General features: G+C 40.6%; 1 protein-coding gene across 1 annotated transcript in view; it reads right to left on the bottom strand.

Annotated features, from left to right (window-relative positions):
* Nucleotides 1-19178, bottom strand: part of acad9 (acyl-CoA dehydrogenase family, member 9) — a 93376-nt gene that overhangs the window by 39614 nt on the left and 34584 nt on the right. Inside the window, exons 10-12 of the mRNA XM_057845669.1 lie at nucleotides 14453-14523; nucleotides 14257-14376; nucleotides 9741-9869 (exon numbers count right to left, since the gene is read on the bottom strand). Of these exons, the coding sequence (XP_057701652.1) occupies nucleotides 9741-9869; nucleotides 14257-14376; nucleotides 14453-14523 (320 nt within the window). The remainder of the gene's footprint in view (nucleotides 1-9740; nucleotides 9870-14256; nucleotides 14377-14452; nucleotides 14524-19178) is intronic.

Here is a 19178-nt window from a genome sequence, read left to right as displayed (position 1 = left end):
CGTTGTTCTGCCTTTGGCAATATGTGTTAAGCAGGGGTCCCGACTAGGCCATTTGTCTCGACTAGGGCTGTAGCTATCAAATATTTTAGTAATCGAGTAATCGACTGAAAATTCTATCGATTAATCGAGTAATTGGATAAAACATTATTTTATGTAAAGAGCAATTATAAATATACATGAGAAAACAAGACATTTCATCTAATATTGAACCATTTTCAGTCAATCAATGTCGAAAACATTGTTGAAAACAGCCAACAATTGCATCACAGATGTGACTAGAATAAAAAAAGACTAATTCACTGCTTTCACTCAAAAAAATTCTAGATCTCATAAAATATATATATATATTTCATACCTAAAAATGTCATTACGCTTGATAACACACATCACTTAAAAGTTTTTTCCCACGTGTTTCATTTGAATTTCCATTTGTGTCAAGCTTTTTTTTAAGTTCTAGTTAAGTTTTAAGTTAGTCTAAACTGTAAGACCTGAAAGGATTTTGAGTTTTTGCAGTGTTTAAAATAAATGCATGATATCTGCTGAATTGGACCACATTAGGGACCAGTGCTACTTGGTGTTTTGTCCAGCAATGACTACTGAGCTAAAATTGATAGTTAGCATTATTAAGTTTTTATTTTACACCCTCATCACTGTACAGCGCTATGTTTTCAAAGATTAAATAAAGCCTGTAATAAAGCATCGACAGTGGTCATAATTAATAGAAACCTAGCCCTCCGCAGGGCTAACGTTACGTGAGCGAGTGACAGTAACGTTAATCCTATTTATTAGCGCTGAGAAGTCTACTGCTTTAAGATGGCGGCTGTTTTATTAACGCCGCCGAGTCAGTCATTTCACATCTAGTTCTACGTACAATTCATATCTATGAGACGCTACCTGCTAGCACCAGAGCATCATGCGGGCGTAGTTTTTTGCAACGTCGGTGTACTTTGTAGCAGCTGTCGGCTGCACTAAGGTTTTTTTTTTTTTTTTTTGCTTCTCCCTCTACGCACGTGACGTATGTGTCCCGCATTAAAAAGTAGTCTGGGCAAAACGTGATGCTTAGAGCTGGCAAAATTAAACAAATAAGTATTTGAACACCTGTCTATCAGCTAGAATTCTGACCCTGAGGGACCTCTAAGAGCGCCTATTAAAAGTCCACCTCCACTCCACGTATTATCCTGAATCAGATGCACTTGTTTGAGGTCGATAGCAGCATCAAGACACCTGTTCACCCCATACAATCAGTAAGACTCAAACTTGTAACATGGTCAAGACCAAAGAGCTATCCAAAGACACAAGAGACAAAATTGTTTACCTCCATAAGGCTGGAAAGGGCTACAGCAAGTAGCAATTGCCAAGCAGCTTGGTGAAAAAAAAGGTCCACTGTTGGAGCAATCATTACAAAATGGAAGAAGCTAAATATGAAGGTCAATCTCAATCGGAGTGGAGCCCTGTGTAAGATATCACCTCGTGGGGTCTCAGTGATCCTAAGAAAGGTGAGGAATCAGCCCAGAACTCTACGAATTGAGTTGGTCAATGACTTGAAAAGAGGTGGGGGTGGTGGGAAAATTTGTTACAAAATCAAACGTTTCTTATCATCAACATTGTAACATGCTACTGTTTAGCCCAGTGCTTCTCATTTATCAGGCATGAAAATGGGTCAGGGGTTAAAAAAGTGAGAAGGGTGTGGAGGAAATATGTTCCGGTACACTGTACAACCCAACAAAATATTGAGCGCTGTCGACCCACACTGTGTTTCAGCAGGGCCGTGCAGGGACAGGTGGAGGGGCGGGTGCTCGTAGATCAAAAGGGGCACATGAACAAGTACTTAATAAACCTTAAAACAGCATAACTTCAATTTTAACCAGCTTTAGATAATAATTGGCTGCAACTGTGGCATACTTTAATTGGGAGGGGGCAACAGTGAATCGAAATCAACACTGTCATCAACGCTTTCTGGCTGTGACTCAGTCAGTCTGCCTCTTTTCTTTCTTCAACCTCTGCATCAAAACTTCCTTCCTCAACTTGTTCATCTGAGAACAAACCACATCAGATGGTCACTGAGCCACCAACAGCACAGTTTTCTCAAAACTATTATTTCATTATTATCCATACTTAACAACTCTAGCACCTAATAATAAAGCAATGACATCAAATCTTATAGAAAAATAACATTGTAATTGTGTTTATAATTGTATTTTATACCCGACTGTCCTTGCAAACTTAGTCTTATCAAGTGTGCTATTCACCCAGCTGATGAGGTATCCACTGCCTTTAGCAGCTTCATCCAACTCTTTTTTTAATATCCCTCAATCTCCTTTCCTTATAAGGCACATCTATATAATGAAATATAAATCTTAAAAAAAAAAAAAAAAAAAAAAAACTCAGACTCCCAGGTGGCTTTTATTTTTAAAGCTTTCTTAATTTCTTTCTCAATAACTATGGAGGTGGATTTGTGTCTTTATTATTCAATCAAAAAAAAAAGTTGCTTCAATCAAAATATTTTTAATCCCCCAAAAAAAGTCACTTCAATAAAAAGATTAGTTTTTGATTGCAAAAATAAATTTGTGATTTAAAAAAGCATTTGAAAACTATTTTTCTTGATTGAAACAACTTTTTCCATTGAAGTAATGTTGTTTTGTGTTTGGGCCACATTTTGGCTAGAACATTTGTGTCTTTATTATTATTCAATCAAAAAATAAATTGCTTCAAACAAAAAAAAGACCCAAAAAATCAATTAAATAAAAAATAATAATTCAATCATAGAAAAAGTTTGCACATGCGTCAATCATCGTTTAACAAAGTGAGCCGCCACAGAGGATTTGAGTAGACTCACAATGAAGCATTTAATAAAGCCAAACATTTTCTTACTACTTTATTCTTATTGAAAAATAATTCGGTGGGGCAGTAACATGTTTAAAACTTATCGTAATTCTTACATTTTGAATTGCTTAAAAACATTTATAAATGATACTGGGGGGGGGGGGGGGGGGGGGGGGGGTCTTATATATGTATCTTTTTTCCCCAATGTAAAATCTGGATAAATACACTGAACGAACGCGCACAAAACATTGAGGGGGAGGCTACTTCGCGGTTTTCACTTATTGCGGCTGGTTCTGGTCCCCATCAACCGCGAAAAACGAGGGATCACTGTATTTCTGAAAAGCTTTAAGAAGCAAGAATCATTCCCACCACTCGGGCCGGTGTTGTGCCGCCCCCGGCCGTCAGCTCAAGTCCCAGCCGAAAATAACGCGTCTCAGGCGGACGTGACGCCCCCCTTCATCCGAGAGCATGCCGCTTAATTTGACTCAACAGTGTTTCTTCGTTTATATTACCGCTAAATACACAAGCTTGACGCCAATTTAACGGGAGCCATTTTTTCACGGGAGATTTGGCTAGCTCTGACAGTGTTCAACGCAAGCTGCAACGAATGACAGTAACTTTATTATATCGCAAAATATGAAAACGATTGAAACCATTACTCACCATATTCAATCTGCTGGCAAATACAGGCAAGTGTGTATGCTGCGCTCTGGTCTGCCCCGGCTTGGATAAGGCCTGCTTTTTGTTTTCGCAGTTTTGCAATGCAACCAAAGGCTCTCCAAGCACTAAGTGTACACGTAAAGAGTGCGCGCGATTGGAATAATGGAATGCAGTTTGGGCCGATGATTGGTTCTCATCAGCGAAGCATCTAGAAGGATTTGCTCACTGTCCAAGTGTCACTTTTTTAAAGGACCGATTCCTGAATTGCTCACTTTACGTACTAAGTTTATCACATGATGATAATAATAATAATAATAAAATAACCCCCCCCCCCCCCATGTCAAAAAGAATTTCTCCTCGGATCTACGCAATTCAGGTAGGTCACCCTTTTTGACTTCAAAACGGCGAATTTCGCCTAAAGGTGAGAAATTTTCATGCCTGCATTTATTTTTTGTAACTTCCCCCCCCAGGAAGACGTAAACGATTCGCACCCCTCCCAACTCTCTACTGCCACTGTAAATAGTATAATTTGTTGATACAATTATTATCCACTGTAAATAGAATAATTTGTTGATAAAATTATTATTATTATAAGTAAAACTCTGCACAAGATTGTGTCCTTTTCAGTAGTAAAGAAAAAAAGGTAATATAAATTTACAATAGAGTATAACTTTATTAACATTGTTTTGTTTGTCACAGAAAAGACTTTAAAGCCCATCAATTTGCCTGAATTTAAATTAAAAAAAAAAAAAAAAAGTCACACCCAAACTAAAAATACAGTCAAGATACATTTTTTGACCATTTGATACTGAAAAATAAAATTTAATACAATTGAGAAATAATGATACATTTAAATTGATTAGCAACATTAACTCAATCGGACAATAGGCCAAACAATTTGAACGAAAAAAATATTAATAGAGCAAAAACAATCGTCATTGGACAGAGATTTTTATTTTTGCTGCAGGCAGCATCAGCTCCTTTGCTATGGTGTGGCGTTATTTTGAACTGAGGAACTTTGTATTAGAGATGTCCCGATATTTGGATCGGATCGGACACCGATATGGGCAAAAAAGTGCGCATCGGTATCGGATCGGATCACTGAAAAATTCCGATCCAGACTTCCGATCCAGTTTTTTTTTAAATCCAGTCCGGGTTTTCCAGCGCACCGATTTACATAATCCATTCCTGTTTTTGCTTCGGTTTCCCTAAAATCCAGTCCGAATTTTACGGCACACCTTCAACACACTACATTTACATTACCGTCTCCCAATTTACCGAGAGACTTTATCGGTAAAAATGTCAGCTGTGTGGGATCATTTCACCTTAAAGGATGACAAAGACGAAGTGGCAGAGTGCAACATATGCCACAATAAAGTCAAGCGTAGTGGTAAATCTGTAAGAAGTTTTAATACAACCAACCTAATCAAGCATTTAGCGAAATACCACCACAAACAATATGAGGAGTATGTTAAGAAAACCGAAGACAAAAAGAAAGGTCCTACGCAACTAACACTGGCAGAAACTTTTGCAATGCGTGACAAACTGGCACTCGACAGTCCCAAAGCCCAGGGAATAACAAGAGTCATTGCCAAAGAATTCATTCTGGATGACGAGCCATTATCTCTCGTGAGTAAAGACGCACCATCCAACACTTAGAACCACGGTACAACATGCCCAGCAGTCATTACATCCTTGAGCGATTCGGCCGTGGAAGATTCGAGAACGATTCACAAACATCCAAATTCCGATTATTGAAATATGTCAAGTAAAGCGGAACTAATACACAGCGCGGTCTTCGGGACGCAATGAGAAACTGACCGCAATGCGTCCGAAAGTAAACATAATGCTTGTCATAGACCCGGGTAATGCCAATGCTCAGCTCACGGCTTTAGCTCAACTCATGCCGCTGGATAAAAACACAAGAATACCTGACTGCTGCTGACAGCCGCTACAAACTACGTCAACGTCGTTTTACTGGAGATACTAGATATCATATGTATATAAAACTAGATGCAAAACGACTAACTCGACTGCGTTAGCAACATTGAAGTATTGAAAACCAGATGCGTTAGTAAACAGCCGCCATCTTAAAGCAGAAGACTTCCCTAGTAGGCTGTTGTGAACCTTCCAAGCGAACCTAATTAACTTTATATCTAAAATATGCCTAAATCGGCAAAATCTTGACTTGAATCTATCTTCAAAACAGTTTTAAAACTTTCACATGTCAAAAGTAGACAGAAGGGAAATTATGGAATAACAGGAGCAATTTTAACAACTTTAACAGTTGATTCGCAAAATTAAATGAATTGAATGTAGTGTAAAGCTGCTGATACAGAATGGGGACTTGAGTATTTTATTTACTGTTTTAAAATGTTAACTTGATACTGAAATAGTTGTTTATTTAAACCTGAGAGGCTTTTTATACAATTTTTGTAACTAATGCACGAAACATTAAAAGCATCTAATAGCTTGGGGGATTTGGGGGATTTTCCACTGAGGTTGTTGGTTTGGTTTGCTTTTTTAAGACAGTTTACAATATTATTTGCACGTTTTACTGACTGACTATGCCATTTGTTTGTTATTTATAATGTTTTGTGTTTGTCACTGAATAAACCGGTCAGTTCCTTGTTACCAACCGTTGTGTGTTATTCAAACTCACCTAATTCAGCTGGCTAGTTGTTGTCAAGAGTACTAAAACCTTTTTCAACATGAGTCTGACAACTAAGTAAGGAGGCTAAATAACATTAAACTTTAACACATGCTCAGAAAGGTCGGTATCGGTATCGGATCGGAAGTGCAAAACAATATCTGTATCGGATCGGAAGTGCAAAAACCTGGATCGGGACATCCCTACTTTGTATACCACCTTATATGATGCTAACAGTGCTCAAAGCAATCTGGTCTTTCCTTGTCTCCCGCTGTATTAAAAGTCAAAGCCAAAAGAAAAACGCTACATATGCTTTGTCATATTTCCTGGGCTTAGCTGTTCAGATCGTCAGTGTTTGCTGTGTGCTCTTGTTTGGTTCATAAATACTGCGCATACACTGGAAAAAACCGCCACTTGCACCAACTGAGTGGATGTGCAATTACACTTTATTCTAGTACAGCAAAAAAGTTTTTTCCCCGAGGTCACATGCACCGCCCCCGACATCGCTCTGCGCTCAACCGAGGGGGCACGCCCTGCTATTTGAAAAGTACTGGTTTAGCCACAACTGGATTCATTACCTCATTACTATTCACACAGCCGCTGGAAACAGAAATGTAGTTTTAATCCATCTGCAGGCAACCGGGAGATACTGAGTTTATGACACTGTGCGCTGGTTTTCATTGTGAATGCAGTCTTCCTTAAACTAAAATGCTACTGCTTTTGTCTATCTGCATCGCTAAAATACACCAAAACTGAAATGTTACCTCATGTTGCTTTAAAGTAATCTGCCACATTTAGCATGCGGTTTCAGATTGATGAGTTTATCAGATTGATGAGAATAGTATGTTTATCAGATTGATGAGAATAGTATGAGAGAGCATTCATTTGTAAATGTAGCTCAAGACCGTGCTGTCTGAGATCTTGACATTGATGGAAAATGAAACATCAAATCTCCAAAGAATTCTTGGTTGAATATAAGGATTGATACAGTTAAAAAGATGTCTGGAGCGAGATCAGTCAAACCCCACAAAACTGTGTTCATCACAAATTTCATCATTACTGTATTTTTCGGACTACAAGTCCTGAGTATAAGTCGCACCAGCCATAAAAGGCCCAACGAAGAGAAAAAAAAACATATATAAGTCGCACCGGAGTATAAGTCACATTTTTGGGGGAAATTTACTTGATAAAATCCAACACATAGAACAGACATGTCATCTTGAAAGGCAATTTAATATAAAAATTAGGGCTGTCAAACAATTAAAATTTTTAATAGAGTTAATTACAGCTTAAAAATTAATTAATCGTAATTAATCGCAATTCAAACCATTTATAAAATATGCCATATTTTTCTGTAAATTATATATATATTCTGTAAAATAAATTGTTGGAATGGAAAGATAAGACAAGATGGATATATACATTCAACATATGGTACATAAGGACTGTAGTGGCCATTTCACTCTACTGTCATTTAAATCTGTCTATGCTGTCCTCACTCCGAAGCGTCTACTTTTTCCAAAGCTAGACAGCTAGTGAACGACGCCATAATAATCAGACTTCTTTCTTTTTTCATCTGATTTATTAATAAAATGGCCTCAAACCATTGTCCTCTTTAGACCGTCGTAAAACTACAAAAAAAAAGTACACAAGCATTGCATTAGCAACAACGTTAGCTTAGCACATTTCGCTTACTAACATAATACAGTGGTACCTCTACATACGAAGGTAATCCGTTCCAGGAGCTTGTTTGTAAGTCGAAATGGTCGTATGTCGAGCAGGATTTTCCCATAGGAATACATTATAATTCCATTAATTCGTTCCACAGCCCAAAAACCTGCACTAAATCCTTAAAAAATACTGCTGGTACTATTACAAATGGCAATTACATATAGCAAAACAAATAAATAATAAATAAAAATCGGATTAATAATATAATAATAATAATAATTCCTGTAATAGTGTAACGAAACGGGTTCTAATAAGGCGGACGTTTTTTTCTGTACCTGAAGGCACCGCGGCGCTGACGTGACAAAGAGGGAGGGGAGCGGGTGAAAGCTTACTTTCGCTTTCAATGCTTTCTTGAGAACATCGTCAATTGCGGCAGACAGCAGGCGTTTTGTGTTGAATAAGTTGTGAAAGAAATGATGAAAACGTGGCGAAGCTGGCGATTTCTCTGGAGATGTTACCACAATAAGAATTGTCAGCTTAACTTATAAAGACTGGCGAACGATGGTCGGAGGAGGACCGTGGAGATGTATTGTTGAGCCATTTCACAGATGCCCACCCTACGCTCATATTTTTCTGTCATTTGCATCTTCATTTAGAAGGTAAGCGTCAACTTTTTCCTTGTTTCACCACCTGTACCAACCTTTTCTGAAACCTGTGTTGATTTGTCACACAAGAAAATCCGCCATGCATTCGTCTGCGGTGCTGCCATTGTCGTCGTATTTCGAGCATGTCGTCGGATGTAGAAACAAATGGCGAGTCAAATTTTACGTCGGATGTCGAAAAGTTCGTGTGTCGAAGCGATCGTATGTAGAGGTACCACTGTATGTGCATTATTTTAAACAACCATACTTACGGACAAATCTTGTCCAAGGATCATATAAGCACAACATTACAACGTAGGCGTCAGCCCGAGACGTCCTGCAGCCATATTGAAATGGCAAGACAACAATAAACCATGTCGCAAAGCGACCACAAGAGTTCGCTGTTAGACAGCACAAAAACCCTTGCTGTAAAACTTACCAAAAGGCAGAATACTGTCTGAGCGGGACATGTGCGTTAATTGCGTCAAATATTTTAACGTGATTAATTAAGAAAATTAATTACCGCGCGTTAACGCGATAATTTTGACAGCCCTAATAAAAATACAATAGAGAACAACATGCTGAATAAGTGTACAATGTCCAGTGCATGAATAACGAAATGCGAATATACTGTCCTCACCAGGACGCTACAGCTCGGTCCTGGCTATTCAGCGGGCTAAACTCCCAAATGACAATGCTGGACGTCCGTATAATTTGCTGAATCAATTTCGCCTTCGATACCAAACAGGTTCGCATCAACGTAAATCAATGATAATTAGGTTCTTTTACAACAATGACACAAACAGTTAGCATGCATTCGCTAGCATTAGCACATCGTTCAAATAACCACACAACTGGCTCTAAGTGTCCGATCGCGTGTGAGCGCTCTTCTTCATGTAAACAAGTGCGAGTGCACCCACACGTGGGCGTGAAAGCGCCACAAACTGAAACCATGCATTTCAATATAAAAAAAGTCAATAATACAATTGAACACACATTGCCAAAGGCAGAACACGAACGTGGCCATAGCTATTAAGAGCTATTCAGATAACTATCGCATAAAGAACATGCTAACAAGTTTACCAAACCATCAGTGTCACTCAAAAACACCAAAATAACAAGTGAAATGTTATCATAAGGTGTTAATAATTTCACACATAAGTCGCTCCTGAGTATAAGTCGCACCCCCAGCCAAACTATGAAAAAAACTGCGACTTACAGTCTGAAAAATACTGTAGTAGGTAAAAACCCAAAGTAGCGATTACATCATAAAAAAAAAAAAAAAACAAGCTTACCTCAAAGATAGGCAGGATACGACAGTCCCTTACATAACGCTCATATGGGTAGTTCTTTGTATAACCCAAACCTCCAAGGACCTGAAGTGCTTCACTGACACAAATCCAGCCTCCCTCGGAGCTGAACACCTTCAGGGAGAAAAAGATGACATCAATGTTCAACATTATTTCAGATAACACACAAAAAAACTTTTAGTAAGTCGCCGCTTTAATTTGTGATAGTGATTGCATGAATGCTAGAAGCATTAATCATAGACTTCACCATTACTTGACGGGTCACTTCCTCCAGACATTATGCCACGCCTTGACGAAGGAGGTTGGTGGATGCGGAAGAGCTGTGATACTCAAACAAATACTGCGCTCTAAGGCTGGATTTAGGTTGAAACATGACGAAAGTTGTACTGCATACAAGCAGGCACGAGTGTCTCAAGAGTGATTTGGTCGAGGATTCAAGGTAATTATTATATTATTCGCACCAGGCATCCACTTTGAAACATTGTGAATACAATGAAAGGGAAAAAAATTGCCTAACATTAGCTCGAAATATTTACGTAAAATTAATGATAACTGCCAGTTTTTTTTTTGCTTTTAAACAAGAATCTAGACTGTTTTACGTTAATATCTATAAAAAAAATTCCGGGATTTACGCATTTATGTGCAAGAAATTTCAACTTAAAAAAGGTCTTTTGCTACAGCCGCCACATTGGATGACACACTAGTGTTATACCTTGAAATATTTACGTAAAATGAATGATAACTGCCTGGTATTTTGCTTTTAACCAAGAATCTAGACTGTTTTACGTTTATATCTTTAACAAAAAATTATATGTTAAATATTGCTATTGATCCTGAAAAATTTAGGTGATTATCTCTGCATTTGGGGATTTTTGTGCAACTAGCATAAAATCTGAGATTTTTATAGCCATTTTAAATTTTGTTATACATATATAAAAAATAACCAGGATTTTATTCGGGAACGACTTTGAATTTTTTGATGTCGCCACTCATGGAGACTCATATATGCCCAGGGGTGAAAGTGGCTAGAATTTCTTGCCGGAACTCCCCGACGTGAGCCAGAAATTTTATTTATTTATTAATATTTTTTCTTTCTTTTTTTTTGGGGGGGGGGGGCAAACCTCTTAAAATACCGTAATGCAAATCAAACTTTTAGCAGTTATTTCTATAACACATACAAAAACTGATTTTCATTCAAAATTGTATTTTTTGCAATGATTTGCAAAATAAAAGTTAACAAAAATAGCAATAACCCCAACCTCAATCTCCTCATTTTTATTTTCCCTCATTTCCTCACATACTAAATGTCATATCTCAATTTTAACTACTTAAGAACATAGGATGTATATTAAAATTGAAGTAAATGTAAACATTTACTTTTTTTTTTTTTTTTAAATAACAAAGGTATAACTAACATACATTCAGAAAAATAAGTACAAGTTTACAAGTTTTTTTTGTTGTTGTTGTTGTTGTTCCAGAAAACATGCACATTTGAACCAATCAGAGCTAACTAGCTCTGCTGATCACGTGTATGTCAGCCAATTGAACGGATAAATGAGTCCAGGCGTTCTGCTTTGCTGCGTGCATTCGCACATTGACATGGCTCAACATCTAAATGAATAAATACATATTGGTGGAAACGGATTACGCTACACAAGCACTTTATTATGCTTGTTGTTAACACTTGTGTTTGTAAATCTGATGTTGGTAGATTGTTTTGTTCTGGGAGACAAAATGCATGTGTGGCAGCTTAGCTTTTTTTTTTTAACATAGCGTTTTGACAGTTGCCATCACATTTTCGGAATCAAAGCACTGTGTACCTGTCTCTTATCCCGGAACTGCGTTCCTGACCGTTCTGGCCCACTTTCACCCCTGTATATGCCTAAGGTAGGTGCCTGTTTGGTTTTAGGTCGCTGGCGGCTTTGGTTTTGAAAATATTTGAATTTGAAGTTTTTTAAATTAGGCCTCCAATGAATCGGCTCTGTGCCCCGTCAACTAATTGTGGTGTCTACGCATTAATGGTGCACATACTCAAACCTTCACAGTGTGCAATTGACAAGACCTTACATCAAACATACACAGTGGGGAGAACAAGTATTTGATACACTGCCGATTTTGCTGGTTTTCCCACTTGCAAAGCATGTAGAGGTCTGTAATTTGTATCATAAGTTCTCTTCAACAGTGAGGGACGGAATCTAATACAAAAAAACAGAAATTCACGTTGTATGATTTTTAAATAATTTATTTGCATTTAATTGTATGAAATAAGTATTTGATACATCACAAAAATCGAACTTGATATTTGGTACAGAAACCTTTGTTTGCTATTACAGATACCAAACGTTTCCTGTAGTCCTTGACAAGGTTTGCACACACTGCAGCAGGGATTTTGGCCCACTCCTCCATGCAGATCTTCTCCAGAGCCTTCAGGTTTCGGGGCTGCTGCTGGGCAACACGGACTTTCAGCTCCCTTCATAGATTTTCTATCGGGTTCAGATCTGGTGACTGGCTAGGCCACTCCAGGACCTTAAGATGGTTCTTACGGAGCCACTCTTTAGTTGCCTTGGCTGTGTGCTTTGGGTCGTTGTCATGCTGGAAGACCCAGCCACGACCCATCTTCAGGGCTCTCACTGAAGGAAGGAGGTTGTCAGCCAAGATCTGGCGATACATAGCCCCATCCATCCTCCCCTCAATACGGTGCAGTCGTCCTGAACCCTTGGCAGAGAAGCAGCCCCAAAAAAAATGATGTTTCCTCCTCCATGTTTCACGGTTGGGATGGTGTTCTTGGGGTTGTACTCATCCTTCTTTTTCCTCCAAACACGACGAGCCGAGTTTAGACCATAAAGTTCAATTTTGGTCTCATCCGACCACATGACCTTCTCCCATTGCTCCTCTGGATCATCCAGATGATCAGTGGCAAACTTCAGACGTGTCTGGACATGCACTGGCTTCAGCAGCGGGACCTTGCGTGCGCTGTAGGACTTAATCCATGACGGCGTAATGTGTTTCCGATGGTTTTCTTCGAGACTGTGGTTCCAGCTCTCTTCAGGTCATTGACCAGGTCCTGCCGTGTAGTTCTTGGCTGATCCCTCACGTTCCTCATGATCAGTGATGCCCCAGGAGGTGAGATCTTGCATGGAGCCCCAGAACGAGGCAGATTGACCGTCAACTTGAACTTCTTCCATTTTCTAATAATCGCTCCAACAGTTGTTACCTTCTCACCAAGCTGCTTGCTTATTTTCCTGTAGCCCATCCCAGCCTTGTGCAGGTCTATTATTTTATCCCTGATGTCCTTACACAGCTCTTTGGTCTTGGCCATTGTGGAGAGGTTGGAGTTTGTTTGAGCATGTGAACAGGTGTCTTTTATACAGGTAACAAGTTCAAACAGGTGCAGTTACTTCTGGTAATGAGTGGAGAACAGGAGGGGTTCTTAAAGAACTGAGAGCCGAAATATTTACTAGTTGGTAATGTATCAAATACTTATTTCATGCAGTCAAATACAAATGTATTATTTAAAAATTATACAATGTGATTTTATGGATTTTTTTATCAGATTCTGTCCCTCACAGTTGAAGAGAACTTACAAATTACATACCTCTACATGGCTTGCAAGTAGGAAAACCAGCAAAATCGGCAGTGTATCAAATACTCGTTCTCCTCACGGTATGTGGTGGGGAGCCAGTACAGGCACAAAAGAGCTTTGCTGGGTGTTCTGGACAATACGGCAAGAGTAAATGTTAACTAGGGGAGGGTCACTAAATGAAATAAATTTTTTCCGAGATTGGCGTTGTGATGTCAGAAAGTATGTCCAAAAGGACAGGGGGTCATAACTTGTTCACAAACATCTGCCATATTTTGGTGCAAAGTAGTGAGAAGTACCATATTTGAAGCTCTGGATTGTTAAAGTACCTCTTCCTTCTCTTAATACACGCCCTCACCTCTTGTGTAACAATCGTCATTTCCGGTTTGAATTCGCCACGTTGCTTTCAGATTGGAAAAAGGACAAAACATGCCAAAATATGGACCTAAACACATGGTCCATGCAGCGTTTAATGCTTCATTATGAGGCCGATAAAATATTAAACTACAAAATGTATTTTAATTTTAATTCTTTAATTTTACTTTGTCTATTGACTTCAAGTAAAAATGAGGGCGAAGCTCCACTTCCAAACTTTCGAAAGAAGGGTACCGCAACCAAGAGGCTTGTAGAATGCCGTCTGCACAGGACATGCTGGCGTGTCCACCAACCTACCGCTTTCTTCCATCAAGTATAAATGCAGCTGAACCGGTAAAGTACTTGACATTTCCCTATTTGTAAAAGTCTTGAGGAAATCACCAGGTAACGTGACCCGGAATCTCTCCTGGTCACCTTACCTGGTAATTTTCTGGTATATTTTGTCTGAAAGCAGTTATGTTATATTTTACAGCTGGCCTGTTATGTTTGTGCCAAGCCTCTCAGTCAAGTAATTTAGCACAATAATTTTTGATGATTGTGTCTCACCTTGACTATGGCAGCTTCTAAAGAACAATCTGGTAGCCCAGGTCTGTCCATCATTCCTGATGTCAGGTATGCCATGCTCTCCATTACAAAGGCATTGAGGGCCATGATTGCAAATTTCTCCTGGGATACCAAAGCAAACAAGTCTGGTCACATTTGGAAGTAACGATAAATCACCTGTTTATGTTGGGGAACATACCTGTATCATTCCAAATTCACTTATGCTTTTGTTAAACTGCTTCCTCGTTACAGCATACTCAGAGGTCAGTTCTAAAGGTGAAGAAGATACATGTAATTTATTCTCTAAAATGTTACTGATAAATTTATTAGTAATAACAGTTGTACCGTGACTTTTGACACACACACACACCAAATATTTATCAAATGGTACAATATTTCTCCGGGAACCATATATACTGTACAGTGAGGAGCAGAAGTATTTGCACACCTTGCGATTTTGCAAGTTCATCCACTTAGAAAACAGGTAGAGGTCCAAAATTTCAATCATAGATGCATTTCCACTTATAGAGACATAATCTAACTAAAACATCCAGAACTCACATTGTATGATTTTTCAATAATTTATTTGTAATTTACTGGGGTTCATAAGTATTTGTACCCCTGAGAAAATCAGTGGCTAATATTTAGTGCAGAAGCCTTTGTTTGCAATTACAGAGGTTAGATGCTTTCTGCAGTTCTTCACCAGGTTTTTACATATAGGTTGTACTGGCTGAAACAATGTTGTGTTGGGTCGTCCCACTCAAGTGGCTCTACATGACCTTTGCTTTATAATACAGTATATATATGTGTTGCTAATTAGTAACCCAAAAAGTTTCTACTCACAGTTTCCAGTGATTTTGTTCAATAATCAGCGTTTTTGTGTCGGTCTTTTTTTTTCTGTGGCGTAGTGATATTTACACGGCAGACTAGGATTTGCAGTGTGTGCAGTGGTTTTTAGTCACGTGGACCAATAGGAGCCGAGTCTTGTTGCCGTGGTTTTAGATAAACACGCACGAAACACGAACCCAAGTACATTACAAATGTTTTTTTTTTTTAATCATGCAAGGTGATTTCTGGATTTTTTTTATAGTTCATGTCTCTGAGTGGAAATGCATCTATGATTGAAATTTCAGACCTCTTCCTATTTTCTAAGTGGATCAACTTGCAAAATCCCAAGGGGTAAAAATACTTCTGCTCTCCACCGTATAACCGGGTGTGCCCTTTAATTTCCTCGAAAATTGAAATAGAGGCTGGAAATTGATTTCTGAGTAAGACCGCAACAACTAATCGATTAAATTGATTCAAATCAATTAATAACTTAGTTATAAACCGATTTTTGCCGGCCGCTATGAGCGGTCCCGTTCGGATGCTTTTTTTTTTAACATGAGCCTGCGTGCACGCCAGTGATTAGAGCAAAAGAGAGAGAGTTCACTGCTCGTGCTACAACTGCTGCTGGGTTGCTGAATCAATAATATTACAAAGTGTCGAGAGTTAGACAGTCTTTTGTTTTGTTAGATCCAGTGTGCCTCTGTCAGAGGTGAGTAAATGAAGCCAATTGTAATGTTTGTATTCTTTGCTGATGAGACGTTACTACTTAGCACGGAGCGCTAAGCTAGATAGCGATTATACTTATCAGCATCTTAAGTGTCCGTTTGTATTGTGTTTTGGAAAACCATCCTTGCACTTATGTTATAGTTAGATTGTAAAGTTGTCTCATTTCTTTTAATGAAGAAACCACACACATATACCCTTCCATATGACAGCATAGTCTCAACACAAACTGTAAATTGTCATACAAGAGAGTGTGCTTTAAAATTGGATTTGGATTGCATTCATGAACAACTGTTTGACATGGAAAAGTGATTCATTACAATCTGCCTCCTCATTAGATTTTGTTTAGTTTGTTTAAAGAAAATGAGTCATTGACACAATTTATATCAGTGCTTTGCCAACGAGAAATACATTTCAATCAGCAGCACTTTTTTTTTATTTGAATGAATAGGACATTTGATTTGTTTATTGAGAAATGTTTTTTTTTTAACTTAGAACCTTTAAAAACTTGAACAAGTTTTATGTACTTAAAACAGCACAAAGGTAGAGAATAAAATGCCAACAAAGTCACGCCAGTGGGCGTGACCTGGGTGATGTCACAGGCCAATAAGGCACCCGCTCACCCAGCACTAGTTCCTTTTCGGAATGTACTCGCAGGGAGTCTGAGTGACAGGCAACTCTGGCGGTCATCCGGAATTCATAGAACCCCAGTTACAGAAGTAACTCTCGTTCCATTTCATTCCTCCTGACCGCCAGAGGGCGGTGCTTAGCACCTGGATGACCACATACCAACATAGTCACGAAGACACTACGCATACCCAGGATCAGATGCGGTGAGAGGAAGCCGACAGCACCACTGACGCCACCGGGTGAGGAGCTGCCACATTCACTCTGTAGAAGCGGGCAAACGTACAAGACGATGCCCATGCTGCGGCGGAACAGATGTCATTTAGTGGAACACCTCTCAGCGCCGCCCAGGAAGTTGCCATCTTTCTTGTGGAATGGCACGAGACTCGAGGAGGCCGAAGACCTTTGGACTCATAGGCCTGCAGAATAGCTTCGACAACCCAATGTGACAGTCGCTGCTTCGAGACCGCGCAGCCTTTTGTCCTGACACCAAAACATACAAAAAGAGCATCCGACTTACGAGTGCTCATGGTCACACCAATATAGTGCTCCAGCATCCGAACGGGACATAGCAAACTTCGCAAATGCCCATCAGGTCCACTCGCATCGTTAAACACAGCCAGGGTAATCGGCTGGTTAACGTGAAAGGCTGAAAGTGTCTTTGGTAAAAAAACTCTGATTGGGCCATAATGTAACCCCCGAGCCATCGGAATTCCACCGTAAACAGTTTGGAGAAATCGATAATGCATGCAAATCACTCACTCGCTTTGCAGAAGTAATCGCGAGGAGGAACGCAGCTTTCACTGTGACCCACTTAAGGTCAGACCCACTCAAGGGCTCAAAAGGGGCGGAACACAAACCCTCCAGGACTAAAGGGAGGTCCCACGTGGGAACGCGTGGTAACCTTGGAGGGCGTTGACGAAGGGCACCCTTCAAGAACAGACACACCATGGGAATGTGAGCCCACTGATCGGCCCTCCACCAAAACATGGTTGGCAGATATCGCAGCCACGTACACCCTCAAAGTTGAGACAGAAAGTCCCTTATCAAGAAGTTCTTGCAAATAGTTGAGTAATATTGGCACAGAGCAGCGCTCAGGATGCACATTGTTATACTTACACCATTTATTAAAAAGTTTCCACCTGTTACTGTAAAGTGCCCTCGTGGAAGGTGCACGTGCACAAAGTACAGTCTGTACAACCGCCTCCGTACATGACTCTAACAGGGCATCCAGCCCTTCAGAGGCCACAGGTACAGGTGGTTGCTTCTGAAGCGAAGAAGTCCACCTCTGCTACACCGAACCTCCTCCATATCTCCTGAAACACAGCAGGGTTAAACCTCCACTCCCCTGGCGGTGGCTTCTGCCTGGAGAGGAAGTCCGCTGCACAGTTGTGCACCCCGGGAAGATGGACAGCTCTGAGACTCAAAAGGCGTGGGAAAGCCCACAGGAGAAGCTCTCGAGCCTCTGCCAGTGAGAGAGGAGATCTGGTCCCCCCTTGGTGGTTTATATGGTAGACAGTGGACGTATTGTCCGACCGAACCAGAACACGCTTTCCTCTCAACGCAGGGAGAAAATGCATGAGACCGAGTCGAACAGCACGAAGCTCCAACACGTTTATGTGACCAAGTCTCTCCGGTGGGGACCAAACTCCCCTGACCGTCCTGTGGTTCCACACTGCACTCCAGCCCGAAACAGACGCATCCGTCACAACCACTTCTCGGCGCGAGGGAAGTGAACCCAGTGGGACACCCTTGCATATGAACTGCCTGTTCATCCAGGGGCCGCAGTAGTCGATGACAATGCCCTGAGAGAGTCACAAGTCTGTGTTGATGTCTTTTGGGGTCCAATCCCAAACCGTTCACTCAAATCTGTAGCGGGCGTAGAAATAAAAGGCCCAATGGCACCACGCTTGAAAGTGCAGTCAGTTTCCCCAATAACTGGAGGACAGTCCCGTATGACAGCGTCGCACTGTGTCTGACACGCGCGACCGTTTGAAGAACGTTGGCCACCCTCCGTGGCGACGGAGAGGCGGTCATGGTCAAGGAGTCCAAGCTTATGCTTATGAAAATCACCTCCTGGCTGGGAACCAAACAACTTTTCGAAAGGTTCACATCGAGTCCCACCCGCTGTACATGGTCCAACAGCAGCGTGGTATGGCTGAGAGCTAGTTCCCGAGTCTGTGAGCACACAAGCCAATCGTCCAAGTAAGGAAGAATCCTGAGGCCGCGGCTCTGCAGGGGGGCCAGCGCTGCAGCCACGCATCTTGTAAATGTCCGGGGAGAGAGAGAGAGGACGAATGGCAGCATTCTGTATTGGTACGCTTTTCCTTCGAAAGCAAAGCGAAGGAATGGCCTGTGGTGTGGTACCACTGGCACGTGAAAATAGGCGTTCACAGGACGTCTGTCGTGCGAAGCATGTGAAATTTCAGACACTTGAGGTAACAATTTAGCGACCTCAGGTCGAGGATGGGGCAGAACTCGCCGTCCCTCTTCGGAACAAGAAAATAAATTGAATAAAATCCCCTGGACAGGTCTGAGCTGGGAACCAACTCTACGGCTTCCTTCCGCCAGAGTTCAGTGGGCCAAACGTTTCTTTGGATCCGACACAACGGTTGTTCTCACCCCACTGAACTTTGGGGGTCGACGCTTGAACTGAACAGCATAACCTCTGAACCAAGTTGAAATGACCCATGGGTCTGGAGCAAGGGATGCCCAGCGCCTGAGATGGTGTTTGGTAAAACGGCTGA

The sequence above is a fragment of the Corythoichthys intestinalis genome, chromosome 9 (assembly GCF_030265065.1).
Source record: "Corythoichthys intestinalis isolate RoL2023-P3 chromosome 9, ASM3026506v1, whole genome shotgun sequence".
Classification (NCBI taxonomy): Eukaryota; Metazoa; Chordata; class Actinopteri; order Syngnathiformes; family Syngnathidae; genus Corythoichthys; species Corythoichthys intestinalis.
This window is presented reverse-complemented; position numbering and strand designations above follow the sequence as displayed.